We start from the raw sequence: 20,094 nt of genomic DNA on the forward strand, positions 1-20,094 counted from the left end.
TTCACCTTCAAGGATCAGTATTAGTTAGACATTAATATTCCAATCCAAAGTCTAAAGGGCCTGCTAGGGTCCTCCAGAGGCCAGTCAGCATTATCACAATGTCAATATGTTACAGTGTTTACAAAATATTCAAAAGGATGTTAGAGAGCAAATAGTTTTGTTTAACTAGTTATAATTTGGACCATTATGTCTCCATAAAAGTATATACATTTATGCAAAAGAACCATTCAACATATAGATAAGACACAGAAAACAGGAAAACGCACAGAAAGTCTTCTATGCTCATTTGTATGAATCTAATTGTTTATGCAGGCAATAAAAAGCATTTAACAGCCAGTAAAGGAATCATGCATAAATAAAAGCAAAACATGGATTTGTACTTTTATTTAAATGTATGAAATTCACCCAAATATTATTCTTGGCTGAGTGGTCTCCAATGGGATTTCCACTGTAATTATGTTGCTTTACAAATATTAGGTAACTGCTAATGTACCGTGTGTGTGTGTGTGTGTGTGTGTGTGTGTGTGTGTGTGTGTGTGTGTGTGTGTGTGTGTGTGTGTGTGTGTGTGTGTTCAGCTCCAGGCCCACCTGGACTCGGCCCAGCGTCAGCAGCGGACAGAGCAGGATCTCAACGTGGCTATCCAGAATAAGTCTGCTCAGCTGGAGGAGGAGCAGAAGAGGTGAGTGATGGGCACCGTGCAGTGCGCCAGCTCATCCAGCCAATAGAAAAACCTCGCACAGCTTCTGTATTCGTAAGTTATGCATATTTGGGCGTTTTGGAAAAAGTGCACAAAGTTTGCAATCCAGAAATCCTCTACAGCAGTAGGGAGTAGCTAGTTGGATGCAGACTTTGAGCAGTAAATTCATGGACCAACCCGTTAGAATTTAGCCTTTTTATTTCTCTGTCTCATGTTGAGGAGCAGAAATCATGCGGCAATATTTCTGAGAAATGTGCGGACCGCAGATATTCCCAGCAGCTTTCCCCTGCCCCTGCTGCAGGGCGAAGGCCGAACCTGCCCTTGGCAGATAATCTCAGTATCCAATTTGTCAGAGAAAATTAGTGGGCCTATGTTGGCTCCCTCCTCCAAAGCATTTTAATGATGCTTCACATTAAGTGTGGGCCAACCTCTGCAGCTGAGGCCAGGTTTTAATGCCCTATGATTTATACAGTTATGGAACTTTATTTGAAATGCCCATGGCAGGGACCTGATCATTTTTACTGGCTAAAATATCACTCGCTACAGCGTTACCAAGATCTATCCACTTAAGCTCTGTGCAACGTAGAGATTAAGTCTACAACCAACACTATGTGTTGCCTATTATTGGGATTACTGCAGTTCTCTTAAAACAGGATGTCATCCCATACATGCAAACACGGGTTTGGCTTCCTTTCAGACCGATAACCAAACATAGCAATGTGGCCAGCATTACTTTAACTGGGTGCGTGTTTAGTGTGAGGATGATGTAAATGGTAAATGACTCTACAAGTAGATCTGGTTGATATTAAATTTAAGTTGACACAGACATTATAAAACTGTCTCACATGTTCACCCCGTAAGTTTGGTTGGCAAGGGTGGATCTGAAGGCCACAGATGTAATATGAATGTATGGCTGTATGAGCCTGGGTGCTGTGGAAGGGTTATAGGAGTGTGTCATGACAGACGTTTGTCAGGGGAGAAATACCAAATGGTCATATAACGCGTGTTATTTCCAGGTGTGCCAGCCTCAGCCAAGTCAACTGTATGCTGCGGGAACAGCTGGAGCAGACGGGCACTGTCAACCAGGGGCTAACAGAGAGCCTGTGGAAGGCCCGCGAAGACGCTGACTTGTGTGATTCCCGTCTGCGCAGAGAGCAAGAGGTGAGGAAAAGAAAACAACAGGGAAAGCTCAAGTGTATTCCTTTCTGCACAGAGATTGTGCAATTAAAGTCCTGTTGAGTTCACATGGGGTAGGAATTCCATTCATAGCCAGTTTTGCCAATTCATTCTCATTCGCTGTTCGTTTCATTGCTGTGATTTTTGAGTTGTTGTTTCCTGTGAAAACATTCCAACTGCTGAGGGGGAGGAACATTTTGTGCAAACAATCTGGCGTTCGTGCTGTAAATGGGCTACATCTGTTGATTCAGGGAAATCCAATTATTTGTATGTGTTCCAGTGTGAGTCCAGGAGTTCCAGTATTGCATGTGTTTGGGATCACAATAAAATGATGGGTGCCATCATTTGCTGTTGCCACCCACCCTCCAGTCTCTAGTCCCCTTGTTGTCTGCGTCTCTCTGCAGACGTGCGCCTCCCGGCAGAGTCGTGAGCAGGCTCGTGTCAGAGCACTGTGGCGCCAGGCGGCTTCCCTGCGGAGCACTTTCACCCAGCTAAGGACTTTCACTGACAGGTGAGCGTGGCACGCTGCCAGAACCCCTCCAGCGACTCAGGATTCCACAGGAACCCCCACCTCCTCTTGCGTCTCACACTCACGACTGCTGCAACCGCAATCCGTCTCTCTCTCTCAGCCAAGGATCAAAGTGGAACAGGTCAACAGGGTCGCCAGTCCCCCTGCTCATTGTTTCCTCACTGGGGGGGGCTTAAGGTGTCCAGCCTCACTGTTGAAGTCATCCATCAGGACAAGGCTTGAGCCTTCTATCCTGTTGAACCACTGTGAGCACTACTGAAGAGTAATTTGCTTTAACAATGATTGCTCAGCTCATAGACAGCTGTACAGTACTGTAACTTAAACTGAAGACACTTCAAAGTGAGCCCTGATCCCAGAGCTTAACCGCTGCAGACATCCCTCCTTTTCAAACACAAACAGACAGTTTCTTTAGTTAGGCTCATGGCTCACAACTGTATGAACGAAAACAGCACGTCATGTTCCCTTCCCCTGTTGGATCTTTCATATGTTCTGATACGCTCTGCAAATCTTGATGGACATTACTTTGTTCCACAGGACTCTGTCTGATATGCGCGCGGAGTGTGTCGCTGCCAGCAGGCAGCTGCATGTCGCCTGCATGAACATAGAGGCCAAAGTAACACAGGAGAGCACCTCTAGTGGTGTGGAGATGTCGACACTGGAGAGGCAGCTGAAGGACAAGCTGAAAGAGGCCATGCAGCTTCAGGGTCGCTGGGATGCAGAGAAAGTGGAACTGAACTCCAGGTGAAGTCACCTCCGAGTCGATATGACCTGGTCTACCATTAAGACTTTCCTTCCTGTCTTTTGAAAATGGCAGCCAAAATGACACTATTTTGATGAGAAGTAGTTGATTTAATCGTCAGATCTGTAAAACGGAGCCATTCCACAAAGACCTCTTTAAATCTTGTGTTCATAAGTTTCATAGGAATAAGTCATTCAGCATGAAAACAGCATAAAAAACAACTCATCGACTAAAGAAATCTCAGTCGACTGCGACGAAAATGGTCGAATAATTCACCAAAAAAATGACATAAGATAAATCTGCATTTTGTTTAAGGGCCGCTGGTTGCTGGTTTCTATATTAACTACATTGAGGCAACCCATCCTTCAACTTGTCTTTCAAAAGTCAATATGATCTTCACCATGAATAAATTCTAATGAAAGTAATTGTTCGATGAAGAACATTTTAAGTCTGTGTCTTAAGTCAGTCTGTGGATTGTTTAACCACCAGTGGAGAAGGAAAATGCATCATAAACTGAAATAGAAATTCTGGGCGTGAGGTCATCTATAGTGCAATTGCAAAATTCACATTCTTCCTATGATTGAAAGGAAAGCCAAACTGAATTCCCTCATGTGGAACCCCAGAACTTTACACAGGCTTTGATCATAAAAATCCTGCACATCAAGCTTTTTTGGTGTCTTTTGCACTTCAGGCAGAGGACTGCAGGAATGTCAGGGCCTTTGTATTCAGAATCTTAGCTTGCTTTTGATCTTATCGGAAGTCATTGTCACCCCGACAATTCTATGCAGCAAATATGATAGTGCTGATGGTCTAGTAGAGGAGGAGCACATGCCACTCTTGTATCTTCAGTGTCTCAGATAACCCTGTGTGTGTGTTTGTTATCGCTCTCTTTTTCCATTTCCATGCATGTTGATCTATATAGAATCCTGGAGCTGACTGACTCGGTGAAGCACCTCCGCGGCCAGAGCAGCGAGAAGGATTCCAGCCTCAACACCATGCAGATCAGTCTGGACAGGATGGTGGGACCTTGGGAAATCACGACTGGGAGGTGGTAGATAGACGGGTGGTTAAGGGGGTCTGGACCCTAGGCTTGATAAACTCCACAACTTCCTTGTCTTGAGGCCTGCGGTCTGGGAAATGTCAGGCTTGCTGTGTGTGTGCGCTGCTTGTCTGACCTTAATGGTTTCCTGCTCAGGAGACGAGGAGAACAGAGGATAAAGCAGAGATGGAGGTCGTCCACACGGAGATCCAAGCCCTCCAAAATATTCTATGTCATGTTCACCAGGTCAGAACAAAACAACACACTGAGCTCGATCATACTTTAGGGTTAGCACACAAGAAAATGAATTACGTTTTGTTTTTTTCATTCTTCTTCATTATATGTGCCATATCCAGTTGGTTGGCGGTGAGGGTGATGGCAGTGGCTCTGAAAGTGCGTCCTCCTCACCTCTTCATTGCCGGTCTCCTCTGAGGAACACCACCCTGATGGCTGTGCACAGTGCTCTCTCCAAGCACCAGAATCAAACACAGGTCCACCAAAAGTGGCTGCTCTTTGCTCATTGTAGATCTATGTTTTAGAACAGTGGCTCCCAGCCTGAGGGTAGGATCTCAAAAGAAATCTCTGTTTGCCTTTTTCTTGTAAAATACTGTATTCTTTCACCTTTTCCTCCTCTAACGAGCAGATTTAGCTTAATTTTAAGAGACCGGAAGCCAAAAGAATGTAGGGAACCTCTGGTTTAGAGAGATAATTTGTTGAACATGTTGTTTCTTTACCTGCACACCACAAACAAACCACAGGAGCTGCGTGGGCGTCTGGATGCTGCCCTGGAGCAAGTGGAAACCCTGCGGGATCATCTGCAAGAGGGGGACACTGAGAGGAGAGAGCTGGAGCAGAAGATCCAGGAAATAAGGAGCGAAAGTCAGGAGGCTAAAACAGCTCTGGAGGAAAACCTCAGAGACAGCAACAGACATCGCTGCTCACTGGAGCTCATGTCCAGGTAAACCCTGATCCTGCAGCTATTGTACTTTTTCAAGATTTCGGATAAAAGTAGTTGCTTAACTGTATTCTGTTTCATATTTTCTAGGTTTTGTTATTCGTAAAATTGCCACTTGGTTTAAATGTTGCAATGATGATGACAATTATATATATTTTTTTAATCAACTAGCAAATCTCTACCGTCATTATCAGAACATATTTAAATGTATTGAAACCTCACCAAAAGCAATATTCACACAAGAAGTGTTTATGTTGTGAAGTTTGTTGTTGATCAAGTGTTATAATAATGATGATGATCATTGTGCAACAACTGCCCTTCACACACACACTCTCTCCCTCCTCCTCTGCCTCCCTCTGGCTCCGTGTCTCACAGCGAGAAGGGCGGCATGGAGAAGCGGCTGTCAGGGCTGCAGCAGGAGGCGGACTCCCGGCGTGCCGAGCTGGAGGTATTGCGCGGCTCATCGCTGGAGCTCCAGAGACAGAGGGACCTCCTGAGGGAGCAGAGGGAGGATCTGGAGATGCAGCTGGCACGCCAGCGCACGGAGGCCCAAAGAGGGTACCGCACCAGCGATGGAGAGCGACCGTTACACAACACACACCCCGTCACCCGTGATTGTTTTCAAGCACCGTTTGTTTACAGTTCAGATCAGTAACACATGTCATTCTCCGGCCGGCAATGCACCCAGATGACATTTGGAGGAAAATGTAAATGATTTACATTGCATTACTGCACTCATGCAAGAAGGAAACTTTGTGTTCCTCTTTCTGAGGGTTTATTTTGCTTAAAAAAAATTTGATTAGCTGAGAATTGGAGCAGGACATGCGATACAGCAAAAAAGCAACTCCCTCAGTGTTCTGGCCTTTGGCACCAACATTTCCCCATCTTTCACAGTGGAGATAGATTGCTGTTATGGAATTTCGTTTATATAAATAATCTGTGTGTGTGTGTGTGTGTGTGTGTGTGTGTGTGTGTGTGTGTGTGCGTGTGTGTGACAAAGAAACAATGTGTGAGAGAGTCATGTATGTGTTGCATTGTGTATTTCAGCGAGAGGAGTCTGGAGGAGCTTGAAGGGAAACACTCAGTTCTGCGTAGGGAGCTTGTGACGGTGAAGGAGGCTCTGAGTCAAATCACCCTGCAGAAGGAGGTGTTGGAAGATGATAAGGCCAGCCTCGCTCTGGCTCTCAGCAAGGTATAGGCTGCTTTGTTCCGGCAGCAGGTAGCCAGATCTTTATAACTAGATTCTCCCTAAGGATATAAATCCTTCTTATATTTACATTTCACTCCACAGATGGAGTCCCGGAGTGCTGCACACAAGTTAGCACTCACCAAACTGCAGCATCAGGAGGCTGCCCTTCATGATTCTCTGGCTAAAATGGCTGCCCTGAGCGAAGGCCTGGCCAAAGACAAGGTGGAACTCAATCGCATTCTGCTGCAGGTCAGTAGCCATTAGAAGCCAGCAGAAAGCAGAGTGTAACAGAACAGAAGTGAAATATTTTAGTTTCCCTTCCAGACTGAAGGGGAGAAGACGGAGCTCGGTAAACGTAGAAGGGAAGCAGAAACGGAGCGGGCAGCGGCCCGGGAGGAGACAGCACGGGTGCAACAAGAGAAGATGAATCTGTTCGCTGGGAAACAAGCCCTGGAGAGCTCCCACGGCCACTTGCAGGATCTCTGCCAGAGGCTAGAAGCAGAGCGGAGCCTGCTGCACGAGGAGAACGCTCAGGCCCTGGAGCAGCACTCCCAGGTCAGAGACCGCCGGCCAGTCACACACCACTTCAGCCTCCATACTCCCACCACCTGGGAGAACTATGTTGATGTGATTTATAGATTTCAGCAGATTCATGGAGCAATACATTAAGTGTATTGAAGGCACTGGACACATCTGCTATGCTTTTCTTTTTTTCAAACGGGATATGGAGAGCCGTTTGAGCCCCACTCTGTGTTTTATGAATGACTTGGGACATAACAAGCAAGGGATCTTCATGAATAAATGTGAACTGGAAAAGATAAATAGATAGACATATAATATATCCAGTGGGGGTTAGTGAACGACCCAATAAATTAACACCTAAAGTATTCCCATTCTTCCCTCCACTAGGTCCAGATCTCTGTGTTTGGCCCCCTAAAGAATGAGAAGAATCCTCTCCTGCTTTGTTATCTGTTCTGAATGTGAAACTGGGATATCCGCGTTGATCTCGGCTAAAATATAACAAACCTAAACAATTTGACAAATACCATCCAAACATTTTTAGACAGCTTATCTGTAAAAATAAATCAAATGTGTATGAAACAAGCCCTGGAGCGGCCCCCGATGCACTAAGCTCATGTTTCATTCCCATATTGGGCGCTACTCACATCCATAACATTTTTGCACTTCATCCACTTTCATATTTACTTAAGGAGAGGCTGAGAGACATCATGTGCTAATATTTAGTTAGTGCGAGTTCATCTTAGTTTGGTTTGAAATGAACTTGCAGCGATTGTTGCTTTTCAAACAATTTGTTGCAGTGAAATATTAGAAGTTGCAGGGGCCCATTATAGATTCAACGATTGTATGATGGTGTGTTAGTAACTGGCCAGGGAAATACAATTTTGAGATCTTACAGTTAACAATAAACATTTTTTTCTGTTTCATATGGGGCTTTATTATTGTTTGATTTAAACCAGGAGAATAACACAGTTCAACATTTTGGGAAATATGCTAATTTGCTTTCTTGCTGAGCGTCAGATGAGAAGATCGATGCCACTCTCTAGCTGGTTAGCTTAGCATAAAAGACCTGACAGCAGCTCTAAAACTCACAAATTCACACTTCATACCCTGTTTGTTCAAACTGTACACAAACAGTAATGTAAAGATGACAGGTTGTGGTTTTACGAGGAGTTACCAGTGGAACTATTTCTTGGCTTGGCCAGTGCAGTCTTGTTGTCACAGGGAGGTTGCCATGCGAGCGGCAGAGACTGCAGGAAGTCACTGACCAGGCCAAAAAATTGTTCCTGTACATAACCCCTTGTAAAATCACAACTTGTTGGTTTTACACTTCATTTTTTGTACGGAGTAAAGTAAACAAAGATATAAAATGTTCTAGCTTTAGAGATGCCTATGGGCAGAGCCTAGCTGTGTCCCCATTGCTTCCAGTCTTAATGCTAAGCTAAGCTAATTGCCGGCTGGCTCCAGCTTCATGTTTAACATACAGACATTTGAGTGGTATCCATCTTATCATCTTACTCCAAATAGGCGTGTTTCCCAGAGCGTTGAAATATTCCTTTAAATGACACTGGACACCTGTTGAGGTTTACTCTGACCTTTTAAGCCAAAGGTTGAATCCCAGGACAATCCTCTCCACAGTACCTTCATACAATAATCTGTTCCTGCAGTTTTATAAATGCTGAATAGAATTTAGGCGGTTCCGCATCAACTGCACATGTTCCCAGTTCATTATTTTTCTTGCTAGATATACAGTAGGTCCTGTGGTGTGTCACAGTGATTTAAGTGGTAACTGGGAAAAACTTATCATTACCGTAACCCCACTAATCATTGTTGTTTTGCTTCAGGCGGCACATTTGTTATGGCCCAGCAGTTTCTATACACTGTCATGAAACGCCTAAAGTTTGATTAATTTATGCTTCATAACAGCAACAAAGAGGGATATGTAGAGTTCAATGTTAGTACAGCAAATGTGACTGCATAAAATGTAGAGGTTGGGTGGTTCATTCTCAGCCCAACAGATACACAATATCAACTGTGTTCCTTCTGCTGCTCATACTCAAAATAAATCATAATTCACTGTGAAGTCATGAAGCAAAAATGAAAAATGAATTACTTGGTGGCATTTGTTTTTTACTTGTGTTTGTCGGCATCCAGGTCAACAGGCAGATGCAGACTGTGTCAGAGGAGCTGTGTGCGTGCAGGAGGGAGCTTGAGACCCAGACCACAGCCCTAAAGAGAGCTACCCATGACAGGGAGGAGCTGGCCAAGGCCAGGGCTGCTCTGGATGTCAAGCTAAACTCCGCTGACCGAAAGGCCTGTGGTGTCACGCAGGAGCTGGTTGCACTTAGGTTTGTGTGTGTGTTTCTGTGTGTGTGTGTGTTTATTTGTGTGGTCTGACCTCTAAAATGTTTGGGACCAATTTCATACTCAAAACTAGTTTTCTCAGTTTGTTTTCTGCAGTTGCATCCAGCGCGAGCTACGGTAAACAAGTCTCTGTCTTTATTGGTTAAGGTCAGGGCTGGGGTTAGGCATGTATGGTGAAGAGTGTAAGGAATGGATGTAAGTCAGTAAATCTCCCCAGAAGCATCAGAAACAACCCAGTGTGTGTTTGTTCCACTCAGACCGACTGCCAATGTGTGTTTACGGTCATTTTCTTTACTTTATAAGCAAATTTTACTTTCTTAAGCACGGCAAGTCACATGTAAAAGGAGTCTTTAAGTAATACGGTTTTATTTGGAAACTATGCTCATGATGGATCATTGAATTTTATGACCTACACCTACTGGTTCAAAGGTGTGTTTTTTTCAGAGCTCAAACCCATTCACCACTTTGTTCCAGAGCGGAGAAGGAGTCCCTGGAGACGGCTCTGTATGAGAGCCAGGAGCTTGCCTCTTCTCTGGAGGTCGAGTGCACCAGGATGGAGGGGGAGAGGCGCAGCTTGCTGCTGGCTAACGAGGCCTTGACGCGTGAGTAGCCCCCTCCCTCAGAGACCCCGCTGTCCTCCGTGCCAAGCCCCCCTTGCCATGAAGCCTTTCCAACAGCCCACTAGAGATCCATATTTCAGCTCTGAGCTCTGCAACAGCTGGGCTGCAGGATCATGGGGGCTGCTTTCTCAGCTGACCAGGGTCCCACCACCCCGCACAAACACACATGGATCGGATAAGTCGTGTTAAGCTAGCATGTTCCACATAAAGACACGGATGAGTGTCCCCTATAAATAAAACTGTGAATCAAAATCTTGCTGATCCTGGGCGCCTCCATCTAATTATTGAGTGGGATTTTGACAGAGATTGGATTCCTCTGTACAGGTGATGCCGCTCGGATGCGTGTGGATGCTGAACGCCAGTTTGCGCAAGCAGCGCAGGAGCGGAGCAAGCTGGAGGAGAAGCTGGCACAGGTGGAGAGGAATGGCCTGCTGACCCTGAACAGCAAAGAGCAAATCCACAGAGAGCAGCTTGAAGCCGAACGACGGCAAAAGGTTCAGTAAGACTTGAGCAGTTATGTTGGGCTCAACAATAAATCCGATGCTTTAGCTATTAACTAACCAGGAGTGGGTGTGTGTGTGTGTGCTTGGTGGTTGACAGGAACAACAGTGCGCGGAGCTGACAGTTCAGCGGGAGCAGGTTGAGGAGCAGCTGCGTAGACAGTGTGAGGAATGGCGTGTGCACAGCCAGAAGGAGCTGCAGCAGGTGCAAGAGGAGCTGGCCAGGCAGCAGCAGGACTTCAACCAAAGCCTCCTGCAGGCTGAGAGTGAAAAGCAGCAGGTGTGTGTGTGAGGTGGTCTTCATAGGTTTGTTATGATTGTTTATGAACCTTAAAATGTAGAGTGAAGTATTTTAGGACAGGCCAAGGGTTGGAGAATTGTCTCATTACCACAACATCCTAAGTTTTGTCTTCACAGTTGCCAGTGAATGTCCATCAAAAGCAGTATGTCCTGCCTGTATCCTCATGCAATACGCGAGGTTCATTCCTTGTCCTTCTGTGGACGTTTATCTAAGCACAATAGCTGCCAAACCTTTTTGTGAGCTATAGTATGAATGACCCTGACCTCGCAGTCTGTTGTGACCAGGCTTTGTCCCAGAAGGAGGTAGAGAAGGCTGCCGTCACGGAGAAGCTCGCCGCCCTGCAGCAGGACCTGGCCACAGCAGGCATGGAGCTCGAGTGCATGCAGAGGGAGGCACTTACAAAACAGGAGCAGGAAAGGGTAAAGATAAGGCAGGGTCACATTGGCTCTGGTCACTCTCCTTGTTTTTCACATATCACTCAGCCAACCGATTTGTGTACCTCTGTGGTCCAGAACGCAGCGGCCGTCCTTCAGTCTGAGCTGCAAGACTTGCAAACTCAGTTTGAGGAATCTTTGAACTCCCACGAGAATGCCAAGAAGAGTCTGATTGAGCAGGTCAGAGAGTTGAACCAGCAGAGAGAACATACACAACAGGAGGTGAGAACCTTTTTTCAGGCTTCCATTTAAACAGAAATATCATGGATATTGATATGAACAGGGAACTATGAAGAAAATCAAAAAGTAGGATCACAGAAGTGGATAGGAAATACAGGCTTGTTTGGCTTGGCATAGGATGGGAGACCATGGATCTGCTTCTAGCGTGTGGGGGGGAGTTTGCACCAATTAGTACCAGTGTGAGGGAGAGCCATTTACCATACGCCGCTGTTGACATTGGCCGATGCCGCAGAGCTTTACTAGCATCAGGGTGCCATCAGGTGCAGAGTGCGCAGGGCCAAATCCTACAAGGAGGTGGTGTCCAATCTTAAGACTCCCTCTCCATACTCGCTCTCTGTGTCTTTTTCCTGGAGGAAAATTTAGTTCCATTGACCTTAATACAAACATAAAAGCGCAATTAGGGACCATAATTTTGGCCCAGTGACATAACTCCCTGAGCCAAATGAGAGCCGTAAATCTCATCTCTTGGGGTTGCTTGAGGTCAGGATCGCAGCCACAGGGTCGCTGGGCATTTTAGTGAAATAACAAGCTCACAGTCACCTCATTAAGACGTAACTGCAGAGTTGTAAGGGCCTCACCATGCCTTGATTTAAAAGCCTGGTTTCCCTGGAAAAGGGGTTTGTTTATCTGTGTTGAACTTTGTGGTTTCGACGAAAAAGCAAAAAAAGAGGATCATCCTGTCTTCACTCTGTCTCTTTAGTCTTGTCAGAGTATAGTGAATGAGGCTGTGTGGAGCCAAAGCAGAGGAGTTTTGAGGTTTGGACAGCCCTCCCCACCATATATCAAGTCAAGCTTCGGCGACACTGTCATATTTGGCCACCACCCCTGCCCGTTTCCTTGTTTGATTATTTTCACTAATCCCATCGCAGGATTCTCATGTCAGACTGTGACAAAGCAGGAGTGAGAGTGTGTGACAGAGAGCTAGTGAGCATGAAAGAGGAAAAGAGCGAGAGGAGAGAGGGAGAGCGAGGGGGGGGGGGGGTTGGATACGGTCCCTGGTACCATAATATGAAATCAAAGTTTGAGTTAACCCCTTGTGTAAATAAGCCAGTGGGGGAGTGTTTATTTTCTCCCTTGCAGCAGCGAGAGGCTGGCTCCGCTGGGACTCGAGGTCCCCCACTCCCATCCACATAACACAACACTGCTGCCCTCATATTCCCTGCACTTCTCCTCCGCTACCCCCCCTCCTCCCCCCAAAGAAATATCTGATAAAATAAAGTATAATTGGCAAGATCAGCACTGGCTTGTTTTTTCTCACATTAGAGTTTATGAGAAAAAATCCTCTTGTGTGGCCTCTGAACATAACACTCCTCCTCATCCTGCTGCTCATCCTCCCTCTCCCTCCCCCTCCGCCACCTCCTCCTGTTTATCATGTTGCTCTCCGTGGATTCTTTACACTACGCAGTAAGGAGATGGGGAGAGACAGCACCTGGCTACAGGCCCGACTGGCTCTCATCCATGCCCAGATAAGCTCTGTCCTCCCTGCTTTTCTCGCAACACACAACATATTGCAATAAAATTGAATATAGGTTGCGCAGTGTCTTGAGATTGTGCGCATAGCACTTAAAGTAGTAGATGTTGAGGTTTAGCTTTCAAACAATGAAGCTCAAATGCGTTATCTGATCCAAAATCAGCCTTGCAGTATGCTGATGGATTGTGCCTTCTCGATATTGATGATTACATACATGTGTTTGAGCTTTCAATGTACTGTAGATAACAGCCTAATAGACGTTTTTGAGGATATACATTTATATTTAAAACAGACATGTTTTAAAAGCATTTGAAGGCTTATTTTTTCTTTCTTTTTTTAGGTCCCAATGAACTCTTCAATTAACTGTTTATAATAGGATGTTTACACATATTTAAATTTATAACACCAAATAAATTCGGTATTTGGTTGACATCAATCAAGAAACCAGGAACAAGAAAAAAAAGCTTAGAATTTCTAGATTGGAGTTTATCTAGCAACTTCATGAATAAGAGATTTACTGTTTATCCATAAGACCTCCCTATTCATCCTCTTTGACACATCACGCCTTTTATTCTCCATAATCTCGACATGAAGTTAGAGGGCCTTCGTCGGCAGCTGCAGGAGGCAGAGGATGGACTTGTTAAGGCGCGAAGGGCGTTGATTGAGGCTCACAGAGAGCTCCAGGAGTGTGCACAGGAGCGGAACAAGCAACGGAAAGATGCCCTGGACCTGAGAAGGCTCTTGGGTGACGAAACCAGAGAGAAAGATGCTATCCAAGCGTCCAACCAGGAGCTAAGAGCTTTCATCAAGAGAGCAGAGAGTGACAACAGCAGGTACGGCTGTCGCATGGAACTGCAGATTTCCTGTAATGTTAGCCGTCTGTCGTGTTAACTTGAAACATATCTTGACTAGCTTGAGACGAGCCCTGGAGGAGAGGGAGCAGGAAGTTGCTGTCTCAGAGGAATGTAGGAGCTCGATGCACCAAGAGGCAACCACCCTACGGAGTAGCATGAGGGAGCTGGAGAAGTCTCGCCTGCAGGCACGCAGAGATGTGCAGGAGCTGCGCAGACAGGTGAAAGATTATTGAGCCTAACTGCTTTCCATCTGATTTATTCCAAATAAAGGATTACCTCCAAGTAGTGTGTGGTGTGTTAACGTGAGCAGGTAAAGGTCCTCGAGGGCGAGAACGGCCACCAGAAACGGGAGCTGCGAGAGCTGCAGGCCCGGGTATGTCAAGAGGAGCAGAAGGAGGAGGAGGCGCGTCGCGAGGCTTTCACCTTTAAGCAGAGAGTGCTGGAGTGCGAGGCTGGCAGAGACGCAGCGCTGAACGAGGTAGAAGGCCTCCGGGAGTTAGTCTGTTAACAACATGCTAGAGCAAACATTCCACCTTTGCGTACATACTCGAAGAATACCTGCCATACTCACACAGAGACAGAAAACATGAACGACAGAACACTGTATATTCTACTGTAACAGTGACGGGGTGTTGGGTTTTACTTTGAAATATTGTGAATATATAGCTGAACAGCGGTTTATTAAAGAAACTCGATGTCATTGCAAACTACCAGAAAAAAATTAATAAATTCAAATGTTATGTTTTGATTAACAGCTATGCAGGAAAAATTATGCTTTCTATTCTAATTAATATTTTTTTTTTTAACCTATATGTCCCATAACCCCATAACCCCATTCTTGGGGTCCCCAAATTCTCATGACCGCAGTAGATAATGTTGTCAAGTTAATGTATGGCATACTTTTGTATTCTATTTCCAAGAGCATGGAGGCAACTCCTCATTATTATGATATATTTGAAGTTTGGTTTATGTATTATTTTTCAAAACTAAATACAATACATAATAAACGTCAGTCTTTGAAATGCTGTTTCATTTTATGCCTCAGTCATGAGTCTTGTGCCCCCTTAACTTCTCATGATACAGTTTTAAAAACCCTATCAGTGGACTTGACACCCGTGTCAGCTTAAAGCACATTAACCCTTTACAGAAACCATGTTCCCATTATTTACACAGTGTTTGTCACTAGATAACACTCGAGGCACTATTCTTCAGGAATTACGTGGTAGTGTTGTTTTTCACTGCGGCAGTTAGGACTATGTTCAGCCCGTCGCCCACATTTCTGCAAACGTGACATCCCTTTATCCAAACACAACTCTCTTATTAAGACCTGCCGCAACAGAATTTAAGAAAGGGAAATTAATTGGCAGATCATCATATAAAGTAGCATACTGTGTGTCTATATACTGACTTAACTATTACATTTATGATTTTAAACATGTACAAAAAACAAAAAAGTAAGCAGCTAAATGTAAACAGCTTACCGGGAATTAAAGGTATGAGTTGACAAGTGTGTCTTCAAATTGTAAAAGATTATAAATCCTCTAAAAGCAACCCAGTTTTGACCTGTATGCAATTTACAACATAATCCACAGTAACACCTACATGCATGACTAGTAGAGAGTATTAGGTTTGTATTGAGGCTCTCTTCTGTGTGTGTGTGTGTGTGTGTGTGTGTGTGTGTGCGCGTGCGCGCGCAGGTTTCAGGTCTGCAGCGCCGTGTTCTGGAACTGGAGGCATCGGAGCATCAGAACCGGGAGCTGCTGCAGGACAGAGAGGCTTATCAGCTGCAGTGTGACCAGAGGAACAGAGAAACCACTGCCCAGCTGGAGGAAGCACTAGAAGACGCCGGGATCCAGGTCAAGCAACTCTCTGTGCAGGTCGGCCTTGCTGAAAGCAAGGTCCAGGGCCTGGATGAGCAGCTCGGCCTCAGCGACACCAAACGCAGGGACCTGGAGCTCAAGTTGGCGGGGTTGTCTTCAGCTCTGTGCCGCACTGTTGGCACCGGCCATGCAAGGCTTTCAGGCACACCTGGGTCCCACAAACGGTCTCCCTCTCCCTGGAGGAACCACCTGCAAGTAAAAGGTATGGTCATGCCCTTTCATAATAAGATGATGCAAATCTTTGCATTTTATTTGCATGAATAAGTGTGTTCTTTGTTTAGGGGGAGACAATGAGACAAACAGATCCGTGTTGTCCTTGTCTCGTGGTGAAGATGAAGAGCTGGATGTGGACATGGTGCATGCCGCCCTGCGGGAATTCCAGCAGGAACTCAGGGACACACAAAGAGACAGGGTATATTTGAACTTCTTAATAACTGAATAAAGGCTCGACAACACACACCTCAAACTGTGTGAGTGGGATTGTTGGCCTGAAGCCGGTCTTGCTTTGCAGATCACCAGATCTGCTTAATAAATAAATATAAATAACAAACAAATCACAATATATAAATTTAATTCACTTACTACATTTGTTGTGTTTGTATTTCAGCACAATGTTTGAAATTGTGTTATTCCCTCAGGATGAAGCCAAGGCTCAGATAGCTGGTCTAAGTCAGCAGGTGACAGAGCTCCAAGACAGCCAGGATAAATCAGCCACCCAGCTGCTACAACTCCAGAGGTCCCTGAAGCAATCAGAGCACGGTGAGAAAAGCAGGAGATCCTACAAACAGAGTAAATATCAGTTATTAAGTCTGTGTAGACATACTGCTCATTTAACAATTCAACATATTGTTCCAGGAAAAAGAGAGATGGCAGAGCGGTTGCACGAGGCACATACATCCCTTTCCCTGCAGGAAGAAATAGTATGTCGCACAGAGAGGGAGAAGAGAAGCCTTGAGGAGGAAGTAGCTCATCTCCGGACCAGTCTGCAAGCTGCTGAGGCTGAGACCAGGGCACTGCAAGTATGTCAAAGGCCAGGAGATAGATATTTACCAACACAGAGTGCAGCATCTTCAGTGACAGCTGATAAACTGTCCTCTGCCAATTCCTCCGCAGGACAAGTTGGAGCTCCTGCACGGCTTAGAATCGCGCGCAAATGTAGAACAACAGAAGCTGAAGGAGTCCCTGCATGGAGCAGAGAGCAGGGTGAGCCGCCTGGAGCTCTCCCAGCGCACCCTTGAAGGTGAGCTACAGAGGGCCCAGCTCAGGGCGGCAGAGCTGGATGCAGAGGCGGGGGCCTTGCAGGAAAGACTGACGGAGCTGAGGAGGAAGCTGAGTGAGAGCGAGGACCGGGGCGCAGCACTGAGGGTCAGCGAGGAGAGATTGGCCACGTCGCTGGCTCGAGCTGAGCAGCATGAGAGCCACCTGAGGGAACAGATCCACAAATTGTCCAACACCCTCAGCGACAACAGGACCAGCAGCGGAGCCCTGCAGGAGCAGATCCCGCAGCTGCAGAGGGCTCTGACTGCCAGCGAGCAGGACCGAAGGCAGCTGCAGGTACAGAGAGTTTTAAGAAAAAAACATTTCTATAACATAAAACAAATCATGTTCACTGCGTATTTTTTTATTTGCAAGCTTCCCCCCCATCTCTCAACACAAAGATGTTTGATTGAAACTTCAAAATACGATGAATAGCCATGCCTGCATGGCTGTGCTTTGATTTACAGTGCAGCTATGTAACCTTCTCAGCTACAGACTGAGCATTTCTTATTTACATTTGCCTCTGAGGTTTTCCTGAAGGACCTCAAAGACCGAGCAATAAAATGCTCGGGCAAGCTCATTAATTCTCCAAGAGCTTCTCGGGAGAGCTTTCCGGTCTTAGTTTGGGACTGCACTTTAAAGATACTGAGCAAACAAAAACATGACATGCTTAGTATAAATCTCTTGATTTGCTCAAAAGCTGTCAGGTCATTGCAGTACACATACACTTGTTCAACAATATGTCAAGGGCTGTAAAAAGACACAATATAAAGGAAATGGGAGGAAATTCGGGTCAGCCAAAATCGTGTTTTGATGAAACTTGTATATCAACGTTTGTGTGCCCATAGGAACGTCTGGATCAAACACGAAATTCCCTCTCAGAGAGAAAGAGGCTGAGCCACACACTAACAGAGCAGACCCAGAACCTTCAAAGAGCCCAAGAGGACTTGGAACTTCAAAACTCTGAGCTGGAGAAGCACAACAGGACCCTGAAGGAGGTGAGTCTCTCTGCAAATATAGGCGCAAAGGGCAAAGCTCCATCTTGATGTGCTGATGATTGACTCTGTCCCAGAGCCTGAAGCAACAGCAGGATGCTGAAGTGCAGGCCCAGGGGAGCTCCCAGCAGCTGCAGCGAGAGAAGGAGGAACTCCAGGACAAGGTCACCAATCTGCAGAGCTCTTTGCAAAAGCTGCAGAGTGAGAGAGCGGAGATGGAGAAGGTGCTGACGCGCCTCGGTAAAGACAAGTCATCACTCAGGAAGACACTGGAGAGGGTGAGCTGACCTATCTGCTGCACTGTACTTTAGAAATAGTTTGGCATTATGGAAAATAAGTTTATTCTCGTTATTGCTGAGTTAGATTGATAGCAGCATCATGTCTGTATGGTAAATATATATGAAGCTACTGCCAGCAGCCGGTTAGCCCAGCTTAGCATAAAAACAGGAAACAGTCTCTGTAACAAATACACATGGATATATACATATATGTATATATATATATATATATATAGCTACACCCCAGAACATTTAACAGCTTTTTGTCAGGAGACCTGAAAAGTGTTGGTGCTGAGTATGAGGTAAAATATCTCAAATATATGAGGGACCCAAACCACAAGGGGCTTTAAAATGTAATTAAAAGCATCTTAAAGTTATTTTTAAAGCTGCTGGAAGCCCGTGTACATATAGAAGCCAGGACTGAAGTAATATGTGTTTAGTGTTGGTCAGAAGCCTCGCTGCCTGCCACATTCTGGATCAAGTGAAGACATACAGTTGCCGAAGCATTAAGGCACATTAATGGGCAGTTATCTTAATCCATGCCGGAGGAGATAATGTGAATAATTAGCTGTTTCATCGTGCTGCAGTTTGTCATTTGCGCAATACGGTTTGTTCCATTCTTCCACATCTCCTTTGTCACACACATGCCGGCGGACTGTGAGAACCAAGAGGCTCCGAGCTTGGCTTCTGCTACACGCATTACAGGAAGGCACCCGGGTGCAGAGCAATCATGGTAAAGTCGTTCACATTATGTCACCCTCGTGTCGTCATCAGGTGGAGATGGAGAGGCTGAGGAGGGAGGAGGGGGAGGCGGCGTCGGCAGCCAGAGAGAAGGAGCAGTTGGGACAGACAGTCCGCTGCCTGGAACAGGAGCTGGCTGAAAAGCAGGCTGAGCTGCAGACTGTGCAGGTGAGAGGCTGCTGGATTATACAGCCAGGGATGGGGCATGGGGGGTCACACTGTGAGGACAGGGACAATGATGTGGAACATGTGTACTGTCGCTACTGACATACTTTGACATTCAGCATTTCAGTAATATGAAAATACAAAAATTCTTTGAAGCTCCATTGAGTGCAATAGGTAGTTGCACTTGCTTGCGAGAAAATCTTGCACTGACGTGTTGCATTTGAACAGCAGTAGCGAATCATAATTCTCAAAAGGAAACTGCTACTGTTCCAATGTCATTTCAGTTTCTCTCGAAACTTGTGTTTGATTGTTTACATCTATCAAATCAAGCTGCCTTCCACCAACATGTGTTTTCCAGTTGGCTAACTTGCCCCGCTAAGTGAGTGAGGGGTCATGACCTCGGTAACCCCGGAATCAGAGAACCTCTGTGTGCCCCCTTTCTGCTCAACCACAGATTATTACACTTACCGACCTTTATTTCTTTTCTATAAACTCATTGTCTTTAGGCCCAAGTGTCCCAGTTAGAGCACGCTTATGCACAGCGCCTCCTGGAGGCGACAGCCCGCCATCACCAGGAGTTGGATTTGGAGACGGATCGTCTGAGAGACAGCCAGTTTCAAGCAGAGCAGGCTTTGGAGACAAGGGAGAAGGCACATCGCCAGAGGGTCAAATGTCTGGAGGAACAGGTATTTTAAGTCTTAAGTGTGGATCATTTGTCGGGAAGGTCTTTCTTTTGTGCTACAGGTTTATGTCCGTGTATTAGCGTTTGTCTACCTACCTTTTTTTTAATTAGGTGCTGACTCTGAAAGAGCAGCTGGATCAGGAGACAAGAAGACGACAGGCCTATTTCAATCAGATGCTCCAACCCGGTGTGTAAGCGGAGACCCTGCAGTGAAGTATGTAGCACCTCTGGCTTCCTCATTCACTGTTCCTCTGGCAGCTTCCCAACAACATTAGGTTACGAGCTACGTCCACATTTGGAAACACACGCACGCACACAAACACACTCCCGAGGCGCTCGCCCATGCACATGTGCACACCGGATTACATTAATCTGCAGGAAAACTCAACAACAACAAACAATGAGAGTTTTGTTTATAAGTGGACTGGATGTGCCAAATTGTTTTAAGGATTTCCTCTGGCTCGCTGC

At 45.8% G+C, this 20,094-nt stretch overlaps 1 protein-coding gene across 1 annotated transcript in view; it reads left to right on the top strand.

Annotated features, from left to right (window-relative positions):
- The window catches only part of crocc2 (ciliary rootlet coiled-coil, rootletin family member 2), a 30,918-nt gene extending 11,097 nt beyond the window's left edge, over positions 1–19,821 (top strand). The window contains exons 6-36 of the mRNA XM_076079187.1: positions 577–680; positions 1,715–1,859; positions 2,279–2,385; positions 2,938–3,144; positions 4,065–4,161; positions 4,338–4,427; positions 4,538–4,672; positions 4,940–5,139; positions 5,512–5,694; positions 6,184–6,328; positions 6,428–6,574; positions 6,650–6,880; positions 8,999–9,192; positions 9,683–9,810; positions 10,153–10,322; positions 10,429–10,608; positions 10,914–11,048; positions 11,142–11,285; positions 13,369–13,607; positions 13,687–13,846; positions 13,939–14,106; positions 15,326–15,710; positions 15,790–15,920; positions 16,147–16,267; positions 16,364–16,527; positions 16,622–17,062; positions 17,614–17,763; positions 17,838–18,038; positions 18,813–18,947; positions 19,451–19,630; positions 19,738–19,821. Of these exons, the coding sequence (XP_075935302.1) occupies positions 577–680; positions 1,715–1,859; positions 2,279–2,385; positions 2,938–3,144; positions 4,065–4,161; positions 4,338–4,427; positions 4,538–4,672; positions 4,940–5,139; positions 5,512–5,694; positions 6,184–6,328; positions 6,428–6,574; positions 6,650–6,880; positions 8,999–9,192; positions 9,683–9,810; positions 10,153–10,322; positions 10,429–10,608; positions 10,914–11,048; positions 11,142–11,285; positions 13,369–13,607; positions 13,687–13,846; positions 13,939–14,106; positions 15,326–15,710; positions 15,790–15,920; positions 16,147–16,267; positions 16,364–16,527; positions 16,622–17,062; positions 17,614–17,763; positions 17,838–18,038; positions 18,813–18,947; positions 19,451–19,630; positions 19,738–19,821 (5,301 nt within the window). The remainder of the gene's footprint in view (positions 1–576; positions 681–1,714; positions 1,860–2,278; positions 2,386–2,937; positions 3,145–4,064; positions 4,162–4,337; positions 4,428–4,537; positions 4,673–4,939; positions 5,140–5,511; positions 5,695–6,183; positions 6,329–6,427; positions 6,575–6,649; positions 6,881–8,998; positions 9,193–9,682; positions 9,811–10,152; positions 10,323–10,428; positions 10,609–10,913; positions 11,049–11,141; positions 11,286–13,368; positions 13,608–13,686; positions 13,847–13,938; positions 14,107–15,325; positions 15,711–15,789; positions 15,921–16,146; positions 16,268–16,363; positions 16,528–16,621; positions 17,063–17,613; positions 17,764–17,837; positions 18,039–18,812; positions 18,948–19,450; positions 19,631–19,737) is intronic.
- Positions 19,822–20,094: the final 273 nt, after the last annotated feature.

Source organism: Anarhichas minor, unplaced genomic scaffold (assembly GCF_050575085.1).
Source record: "Anarhichas minor isolate MPS153535 unplaced genomic scaffold, ASM5057508v1 ptg000071l, whole genome shotgun sequence".
NCBI classification, from domain to species: Eukaryota; Metazoa; Chordata; class Actinopteri; order Perciformes; family Anarhichadidae; genus Anarhichas; species Anarhichas minor.